The sequence below is a fragment of the Chaetura pelagica genome, unplaced genomic scaffold (genome assembly GCF_000747805.2).
Source record: "Chaetura pelagica isolate M959 unplaced genomic scaffold, ChaPel_1.0 scaffold24, whole genome shotgun sequence".
In the NCBI taxonomy this organism is placed as follows: domain Eukaryota; kingdom Metazoa; phylum Chordata; class Aves; order Apodiformes; family Apodidae; genus Chaetura; species Chaetura pelagica.
This window is the reverse complement of record NW_009953077.1, coordinates 3979605-3989454: the sequence shown is the minus strand read 5'-3', so window position 1 is coordinate 3989454 and position 9850 is coordinate 3979605. Positions and strand designations below refer to the sequence as shown.

The window sequence follows — 9850 nt, the reverse complement described above, 5'->3', positions numbered from 1 at the left end:
CACCACCCCCCAGCCCCTGGGCTGTGCCAGGAGCAGCCAGGCCAGCCGAGGAGGATGACAATGAGGAGGTGGGTGCCGTGTGCCCCGTGAGCGTGCCATGCACCCCAGGAGTGTGCTCTGTGCACCCTGTGAGGTTGCCATGCACATTGTGAACATGCCACGTGCCCCAGGAGTGTGCCATGCACCCCATAAATGTGCCAGGCACCCCCTGAGCGTGCTATGCATGGAGCCCCATGCCTAGGGCCACCAGCCATGGGGCTAGCGGGGCTGTGCCACAGGGTGAGCAGTTCGTGTACCACGAGGACTGGGGTGAGGCACTGAGCACCCGCAGCGTGCCTGTCCTCTGTGCCTTGGACGTGGAAAACAGCAGTATCTCAGTGCTGGAGGGTGTCCCGGAGCACCTCTCCTCCGGCCAGGTCAGGACAGGGAGTGGGGGGAGCCCTGGGGAACTATGCCAGGGCTGTGGGATGAGCCCAGCTGTTGCACAGGCCCTGTGGTCGCCAGATGACCGCGGCGTGGTATTTGTGGGCTGGTGGCATGAGCCCTTCCGCCTGGGGCTGAACGCCTGCTCCAACAGGAGGTGAGTCCCCTGGCATGTAGTGCCATGCAGGGATGTCCATCCCATACATGTGGGGTTCAGCATGCCCATGAGACTCCAACCTAACCCACATCTCCTTCCCAGGTCAGGGATTTTCCACTTAGACCTGGCCAGTAGGCACTGCGGTGAGTACCATGGATGTGGGAGGTGCCCGGGGTCCTTAGAGTCCCCAGGGTGCTGACCCCCAACCCCCCCACAGAGCTGCTGTCTGCTGAGCATGGGGTCGCCTTCTCCCCCCGGCTGAGCCCTGATGGCCACCACCTGCTCTACCTGGAAGGAGGTCTGGGGGGGTCCCACCGGCAGTGCCTGCGCCTGCGCATGGTGAGGTGCACTGCAGGTGCCAGGCATGGCTGTGCTGCCAGCAGTGCCCAGCCACACCGGGGTGGGATCCTCCTCCCATCCCCCTGCCTCATTTTCTCCATCCTCACCTGCTGGCTCTCCCCAGCTCACCTGGCAGACGAGGCAGACTGTGACGGTGCTTGACGTGGTGCAGGAACCCACGGAGGGTGAGGGCAGCACCGTGGGTAGAGCTGGGCGTTGCTGGAGGGCCGGGACCCCAGGCTGGGTTCTTGTGGCTTCTGGTGCCCATGGCCCCATCTCACTGGTGCTCTGTTCCACTCACAGCCTTCACTGGTCTCTACGGGGACGCCCTGCCACCGCGGTGCTGGGCAGCTGACAGCCGACGAGCCATACTGGGGACCCCACAGAAGAGTCGCACGGTGAGACCTGGGGATGGGCAGGGACAGGGACATGGCCCCTGCACTCTACAGTGGCATGGCTGCCTGTGCTCTGACCCCTTACAGGACCTGCTGCTTGTGGACACGGAGACAGCCACCATCACCAACCTGACGGCCAGTATGTGCTACCAGGCTGCCCGCGGTGCTCCAGTGAGCATCTGCAATCACTAGCCTGTGTCTCTTCCCAGGGTCATCCAAAGGGTGCTGGGAGCTGCTCACTCTCCAGTGGGACCTGCTGGTGGCCACCTGCTCAGCCCCTCACTGTCCCCCCAGCCTGGTGAGCAGAGCCCTGGCACCACGTGGCGTGGCACAGTACAGCATGGCACAGCACGGCATAACTAGGAACAGCACAGCCTGGCACAGTATTGCACAGCCTGGTGTGGCACAGCCAGATCCACCATTGTTATTGTATGACACATTATGGCAAGCAACAGCAGAATCTGGCACAACATGCCAGGGCCAGGTACAGCATGGCACAGCCAAGGACAGCACAGCATGGCGCAGGGCAGTGTGACCAGGCACGACACGACACAGGCTGGCACAGCATGGCATGGCACAGGGTGGCACAGGATGGCACTGCACAGGATGGCACAGTGTGACACAGTGTGGCATGGCACAGGGTGGCTCTACAGAGCACTGGGACCGTGGCACAATGGGTTCGATTCCACCTCGGTAGGGCCAGCTGCCCTGGGGCAGGGGTGCCACCTGCTGCCTGTCCCCAGGTGGTGGCTGTGCTGCCGCCAGCAGGCCGAGAGCTGTCGCTCAGCTGGGTACCGGTGGAGGACGCCCCAACAGTGCCCGGTGTCACCTGGAAGACCCTGACGGTTCAGCCGCCCTGCAGTGGTGAGCACCTGGGGGTCCCTGCCGCGCCTGGGTGCCGGGAGCCAGGGACCCTCGGGTGTGGGGGTGGGTAGGGAGTGAGTGCCAGGTGGTGGGTGCTGACGGGACCCTTCCCCTGGTGCAGGTGCCCAGGCCTTTGAGGCACTGCTGATGAGCCCACTGGATGGCACTGTGCCACACCCCCTGGTTGTGTGCCCCCACGGTGAGTGAGGGGACAGAGGGGTCACCGTGGTGGCAGTGGTGGCACTCTGGGTGATGTCCTAACTGGCCCCAGGTGGCCCCCATGCCATCTTCGATGCCCGCTGGCGCCCAGGCATGGCTGCGTTGTGCCAGATGGGCTTCGCTGTGCTCCTGGGTGAGTGCTGGGGGACCCGGGGACAGGTGGCACCTGTGCACTGCTGGGCATGTGGTACCTATGGTCTCTGTGTCCCCAGTGAACTACCGTGGGTCCGTGGGCTTTGGCCAGGCCAGCATCAGCTCCCTGATCTCCTGCATGGGTGAACAGGATGTGGCTGACACCCAGGTGAGGGTTGGGGGGCTGGTGGGTGCTGATGGTTGGTGATGACAGTGGGTGCTGATGGGTGGGTGCCCCATGGGTGCAGCTGGCAGTGGAGCAGGCCCTGCGCAGTGAAGCCCTGGACCCACACCGCCTGGCCCTGCTGGCTGGCTCCCACGGAGCCTTCATCGCCCTCCACCTCCTCATCCGTGAGCCAGAGCGGTACAAAGCCTGTGCCCTGCGCAGCCCCGTCTCCAACCTGCCCGCATTGCTGGGCACCTCTGACATCCCCGACTGGTGAGTGCCACCCCTACTCATGCTGTGCCATGCTGTGCTGCATCCCCATGGCACCCACCAGCACTGCTGTGCTGCAGGCGCTACACCTCCCTGGGGCTGCCCTACTCCTTCGAGCGGGTGCCCCACGCTGAGGAGCTGGCCATCATGCTGCTGCGCTCGCCCATTGCCCAGGCAGCACAGGCAAGGCATGGGCAGGGTGCCCATGGGGTGCTGCGTGCTGGGCTTCGGGCACCCAACACAAGCTGTGCTGCAGGTGCGGACACCAGTGCTGCTGTGTGTGGGCGCCAGGGACCGACGCGTCAGCCCCACACAAGCACTGGAGCTGTACCGGGTGCTGCGGGCCAAGGGGGTGCCAGTACGGTGAGTGGGGTGCAGGGGTGTGGAAACAGGCAGGGATGCCTGAGGTGCTGGCTGAGTATCCTGTCCCACCCCGCAGGCTGCTGTGGTACCCAGAGGGTGGCCATGCACTGGCCGGTGTGGAGATAGAGGCTGATGTCTTCAGGAACTGTGCTCGCTGGCTTCTCCAGCACCTGGGGCAGCCCCAGCAGGGTGAGATGGGCCAGCACAGCCCCTAGCACCTGTGGTTGCCTTGTGGTTGTGCAGGCCTAGGGTGACAGCTGGCCCCAGAGACTACACCAGGACCAGAGGATGAACTGAGCACAGCCAAGGCAGGACAGGATGTGGGTTGAGGTTTGCTGTTAAATAAACATCTGAGATCCCAGACAGTGCCAACATCCTCTGCCATGGCAGGGCCTTTATTGCATGGCGGCAGCTGTGCCAGGCTGGGGCTGAGCCAGCTCAGCCCATCTTCATCACCTTGTGGATCCAGTCGACATAGAGGGAGACACGGATGAAGAGGGCAGGCTGGTCGGTGCGGGCACAGACACGGGAGGGGGTGATCCCCCCCTCCAGCACCCAGCAGTTGGCAGTGAGGCAGGCCAGTGGCCCCCCATAATCTCCCTGTGGATTCCAGAGAGCAGCGGCATCACCCTGGTGCCAGTGCCCAGCAGCTCCCTGGGGCTGCAGCCCCCGTCCCAGCTCACCTCGCAGGCCCCCACGCCAGCGCGCAGCGGCGCCGTGCACAGCTCGCTCTCCTTCAGGCGCCCACGCAGCGCCGCGTGGCACTCGCTGTGGGCCAACACGGGCAGCCACGCCACGTTCAGCACGCTGCTGTCCCCTGTGCCTGCAGGCAATGAGCAGGCAGGTGGCACAGGGGCAGGGGGATGCATGGATGGAGGATGTTGTGGCATGGGGTGCCACGAGTGGGGGCGTGCCCTGGGTGGGGCCACACTGCATGCGAGGTGGGAGTGCCCTCACAGGGGGTACTTCAGGCAGGGGATATCATGGGCACGGGGATGCTGTTGGTGAGGAATGGCATGGGCAGAGGGATGCTGTAGATAGGAGGATACTGTGGGCAGGGGATGCTGATGCTGGACAGTGGCATGGGCAGGAGGATGTCCTGGGCAGAAAAATGCCATGGAAGGGGGATGCCATGAAATGGGATCCTATGAGTAAGGAGATGTCAGGGACATGGGGATATTTCAAGCAGCAGGATGCTGTGGGCAGAGGGAAGCCATGGCAGGGAAATGGCAGGGGCTGTGCTGGGCAGGGGCTGCCCACAGCTAGTACCTCTGGTTTCCCCCCAGCCGGCAATCTCGCAGGTGGTGCCAGCGGGCACGACATAGCGCTCAGGTGGGAGGCAGATCAGGGCCACTCGCCCATTCAGGGTGGCCGGCCTGCAGTAAGAGGGGCACCAGGATGTGGTGCCAGCCCGGGGGGCAGCGGGGCATGGCAGGGGCCAGAGCAGGACCTCTCACCTCGCCAGCTTCAGCATCACCAGCTGGGACTCGGAAGGGCCGCAGACGATCCGTGCGATGGGGATGGTCTGCTGGTCGGGGTCCCCAGGGCCAGGGTCCTTGAAGAGTGTCCCCAGCTGCACCTCGTAGCCTGCCAGGTCGGCATCACTGTGGGATGAGGATGTGAGGATATGGGAGGGTTTCCAGAACCTAACACCCCAACCCTTGGGGGTCTTACCAAGAGGAGAAGCACTGGCGCGTGCTGATCACCCACTGCTCCTTCACCAGAGACCCTCCACAGAAGTGCACGCCGGCCCTGCAGGGACAGGGGATGAGCTCCCAGCAGGGGAGGGACACCGGCCACAGGGCGGTGCCAGTGCGGCACCCGCTCACCGGTTGCGGATGCTGACGGTCCAGGGGGAGTTGCCGGGCTGGCCACCGACAATGCGCCCCTTGCGCTGCAGCCTTTCATCCCGCTGGCCACACTGCTCGAAGGCCACCCCGTCTGTGAGAAGGGTGGGCATCAGCTGGGGACATGCCACTGGCACCCACCCCGTGACACCCACCTGGTACCAACCTGTGTTCTCCAAGATGGAGGGCACTGCACTGCCAGCTGTGGAGAGAAAGAAGAGGGTGGCACCAGGGCAGGATTCAGCTACCATGGGGGGACCGAAATTGCCCCTGAGGGTGGCTGGGGACCCCCCTGGCTCTGTAGTGGTGTGGGTAGGGTCTCACAGCAGGGCTTGATGGCACAGTAGTCAAAAGGGGTCCGCGGGTCCATGGTGCCCCCCCCTCCAGCACCCAGCAGTTGGCAGTGAGGCAGGCCAGTGGCCCCCCATAATCTCCCTGTGGATTCCAGAGAGCAGCGGCATCACCCTGGTGCCAGTGCCCACGGGCTCCCTGGGGCTGCAGCCCCCGTCCCAGCTCACCTCGCAGGCCCCCACGCCAGCGCGCAGCGGCGCCGTGCACAGCTCGCTCTCCTTCAGGCGCCCACGCAGCGCCGCGTGGCACTCGCTGTGGGCCAACACGGGCAGCCACGCCACGTTCAGCACGCTGCTGTCCCCTGTGCCTGCAGGCAATGAGCAGGCAGGTGGCACAGGGGCAGGGGGATGCATGGATGGAGGATGTTGTGGCATGGGGTGCCACGAGTGGGGGCGTGCCCTGGGTGGGGCCACACTGCATGCGAGGTGGGAGTGCCCTCACAGGGGGTACTTCAGGCAGGGGATATCATGGGCACGGGGATGCTGTTGGTGAGGAATGGCATGGGCAGAGGGATGCTGTAGATAGGAGGATACTGTGGGCAGGGGATGCTGATGCTGGACAGTGGCATGGGCAGGAGGATGTCCTGGGCAGAAAAATGCCATGGAAGGGGGATGCCATGAAATGGGATCCTATGAGTAAGGAGATGTCAGGGACATGGGGATATTTCAAGCAGCAGGATGCTGTGGGCAGAGGGAAGCCATGGCAGGGAAATGGCAGGGGCTGTGCTGGGCAGGGGCTGCCCACAGCTAGTACCTCTGGTTTCCCCCCAGCCGGCAATCTCGCAGGTGGTGCCAGCGGGCACGACATAGCGCTCAGGTGGGAGGCAGATCAGGGCCACTCGCCCATTCAGGGTGGCCGGCCTGCAGTAAGAGGGGCACCAGGATGTGGTGCCAGCCCGGGGGGCAGCGGGGCATGGCAGGGGCCAGAGCAGGACCTCTCACCTCGCCAGCTTCAGCATCACCAGCTGGGACTCGGAAGGGCCGCAGACGATCCGTGCGATGGGGATAGTCTGCTGGTCGGGGTCCCCAGGGCCAGGGTCCTTGAAGAGTGTCCCCAGCTGCACCTCGTAGCCTGCCAGGTCGGCATCACTGTGGGATGAGGATGTGAGGATATGGGAGGGTTTCCAGAACCTAACACCCCAACCCTTGGGGGTCTTACCAAGAGGAGAAGCACTGGCGCGTGCTGATCACCCACTGCTCCTTCACCAGAGACCCTCCACAGAAGTGCACGCCGGCCCTGCAGGGACAGGGGATGAGCTCCCAGCAGGGGAGGGACACCGGCCACACGGCGGTGCCAGTGCGGCACCCGCTCACCGGTTGCGGATGCTGACGGTCCAGGGGGAGTTGCCGGGCTGGCCACCGACAATGCGCCCCTTGCGCTGCAGCCTTTCATCCCGCTGGCCACACTGCTCGAAGGCCACCCCGTCTGTGAGAAGGGTGGGCATCAGCTGGGGACATGCCACTGGCACCCACCCCGTGACACCCACCTGGTACCAACCTGTGTTCTCCAAGATGGAGGGCACTGCACTGCCAGCTGTGGAGAGAAAGAAGAGGGTGGCACCAGGGCAGGATTCAGCTACCATGGGGGGACTGAAATTGCCCCTGAGGGTGGCTGGGGACCCCCCTGGCTCTGTAGTGGTGTGGGTAGGGTCTCACAGCAGGGCTTGATGGCACAGTAGTCAAAAGGGGTCCGGGGGTCCATGGTGTAGCACCAGGGGCCATGGCTGTCTTTATCAGGGTTGCGGCAGTAGTTCTCCTCCAGGTGTGCCTCAGGGTGGGTAACAGGTGAGATCCTGCCAGGAAGAAGTCACCATCCCCATCTCCATTTTCATCCTCATCCATAACCTCATCCCCATCTCCAGCTCCATTCCCATCCATCTCCATCCCCTTTTCCATCCATACCTTCAACCCCATCTCCACTCCCATCCCCATCCGTGACCCCTCACACACTCACTGGGGCACATGCGGCTCCTGGGCAGCCCAGGGCTGGCAGGTGATGCCTTTTCGTGTCTTGCTGACGTGGCCACGGTAGTGCTGGCCGTGGCTGTGGTAGCACTCTGGGGACAGGCAGAGAGGGCTGGCACCCCCAGCAAGCAGCCTGGGGGTGGGTGCCCGGCGGCAGCTCACCTTGGGTGCCCAGCTCATCAGGACAGCGGCGGATATGGAAGCAGAAGGCGATGCGGATGTTGGGGCGGGAGGTGAAGCACCATGGTGCCTCCGAGCCATCCGGGTTGCGGCAGTAGTTCTCCTGCAGGTCCCTGGCAGAGGGGCCACGTGGGTGACTCCTCCACAGCCCGCACCCATGGGTGCTGCCCAGTGCATCCTCCCACACCCCCTTACTTGCACTGGTACTTCTCGGGCACAAAGTGGTGCCGATGGGGTGTCTGGGCATCCCAGCGCTGGCACGGGATCCCTGACACGGTGATGTTCACCCGGCCCCGGTAACCTTCACCCTTACCCCTGAAGCAGTTGGTGGTGACATTGGGGGTCCGTGGGCGTTTCTCTGCTTGCGGGGCAGAGCAGCAGAATCAGGGTGGCACCCGGGACACGCAGTCCCAGCCACGTAGCAACACCAGCAAGGACTTACTGCAGAGGCGGATGCGGCAGAATTCACGCTCCCGCCCAGGGTCGGTGGTGTAGCACCAGGGCCGCTCCGAGCTGTCAGGGTTGCGGCAGTAGTTGTCATCCAGACCCTTGTCAGGGTACCTGGGCCAGAGACAGGGAGCAGTGGCTGAGAGGGGGACCACTTCCCTGGCACCTGGCACAGCCAGAGGGGCCACATGCTTTCTGGGGCTGAGGGCTGGTACTTGTCGGGGTGGTAGGGGTGCTTGTGTGGGTGCTGCAGGTCCCAGCGCTGGCACTCAGTCCCTGACTCTGTGTGGTCCACGGTGCCACGGTAATCCTCCCCATTGCAGGTCATGCAGACAGCTGCCGACAGCCAGGGGAGTTCAGCATGTGGGGGCCACACGGCACAGGGCACCCCCAGGCTGCCACACTCACCATCCTCACACTTCTTGATGCCACAGCTCTGGTGCCGGACGTTGGGGTCCATGGTGTAACACCACGGGCCCCGCTTGTCCCGGTCGGGGTTTCGGCAGTAATTCTCCTCCAGTCCATTGTGGGGGGACGGCAGGAACCTGCTGACAGCACAGAGGGTAGAAGGCCTGCGGGGAGCACCTCACCCCTGGGCAGGCACAGACACAACACTGTGCCACCCCTGGTCACTGCTATTGCCCCCACACTGTCCCCATTGGCCCTGTGCTGTCCCCAGCCCACTTGCCCATTGCCCCACACTGCCCAGGGCCACTGGTGGGTGCCACAGGGCAGCAGGGGGCACAAGGGCACCTGTGGTCATGGGGTGTGGTGGCTCGCCAGTGCTGGCAGCGCAGACCCTTCTCCGTCACAGCCCGGGTGCCACGGTAGCTGCTGCCATCAGCCACGATGCAGTCCCGCAGGTAGGCTGGGCAGAGACGAGAACTGTGTCAGAGCCAGGGCAGCAGGGAGCCCTGCACTGGGTGGCATGTCCCCAGTCTCTGGTGTCCCCATGCCCACCCACCTTTTTTCTGGTACAGGTCATAGTGGATGTTTTTCTGCAGCTGGACATGGGGAGTGTGCTGGGTCCAGGGTAGCAGCTGGCACAGCTGGCTCTGCCGGTCATGGTGGAAAGCCCTGGAAAGCACAGTGGGAGCCTGGCATGGCATCGTGTGGGACCCAGGGGCACGCACACGGGCACCCAGCATCCGAGCACACAGAGTGACCCCAGTGTCATTGCCCCTGAGCTCCTGCCATGTCCCGCTCACCGGCAAGCCAGGCTGGCAGCGCAGCGCTGGGCACACTGCTCGGCAGAGCCCTGCTCCGGCAGCGACGGTTCCGCGGGCACTGCCAGCAGCTCGGTGGCTCGCAGGCGCTGGAAGTCATTGAGGGCAGAGCGGTGGCCTGGAGAGTGTGGTGGGAGCTCAGCGTGCCCGTGGGGGCACAGCAGGGACACCTGGGCCCCACGGAGCAGTGGATCCCTGCTCCATAGATCATTGAGACCCCTGCCCCACGGAGCAGGGGATCCATGTCCCAAGGAGTAGTGGGACCCCAGTCCCACGGAGGGTGGGATCTCTGCCCCACGGAGCAGCAGGGCCCCTGCCCAACAGAGCAATGGGACCTGCCCCACGGAACAGGGGGGTCCCAGCCCTACAGGGTGTCTAGCACCCAGTGCAGCCCACCCGTTCCTGCTGTCTCCCTCCGCCTCAGTGCACTGCAGCTCCTGGCCCGGCCCCAGGCTTGCCCAGACCCCACACCCGAAGCCCCATGGCAGCCCCTCGACAGCCCCACAG

The 9850-nt window shown here is 64.5% G+C and overlaps 2 protein-coding genes across 2 annotated transcripts in view; one reads left to right on the top strand and one right to left on the bottom strand.

The window, feature by feature from the left end:
- APEH (acylaminoacyl-peptide hydrolase) overlaps nt 1–3543 on the top strand; it is a 10831-nt gene extending 7288 nt beyond the window's left edge. Inside the window, exon 22 of the mRNA XM_009996957.1 lies at nt 3405–3543. Coding sequence (XP_009995259.1) covers nt 3405–3543 — 139 coding nt within the window. The remainder of the gene's footprint in view (nt 1–3404) is intronic.
- A 223-nt stretch (nt 3544–3766) lies between these two features.
- MST1 (macrophage stimulating 1 (hepatocyte growth factor-like)) lies at nt 3767–9587 on the bottom strand. The gene is made up of 18 exons (XM_009996956.1): nt 9572–9587; nt 9326–9461; nt 9082–9194; nt 8871–8985; nt 8526–8662; nt 8333–8453; nt 8113–8231; nt 7866–8031; nt 7653–7783; nt 7480–7582; nt 7182–7318; nt 7024–7059; nt 6840–6951; nt 6685–6762; nt 6468–6614; nt 6280–6386; nt 5694–5833; nt 3767–3928 (listed from the first exon to the last, which is right to left on the bottom strand). Exons 1-18 carry the CDS (start codon nt 9585–9587, stop codon nt 3767–3769), a joined length of 2076 nt encoding a protein of 691 aa, XP_009995258.1.
- Between the last annotated feature and the right edge of the window lie 263 nt (nt 9588–9850).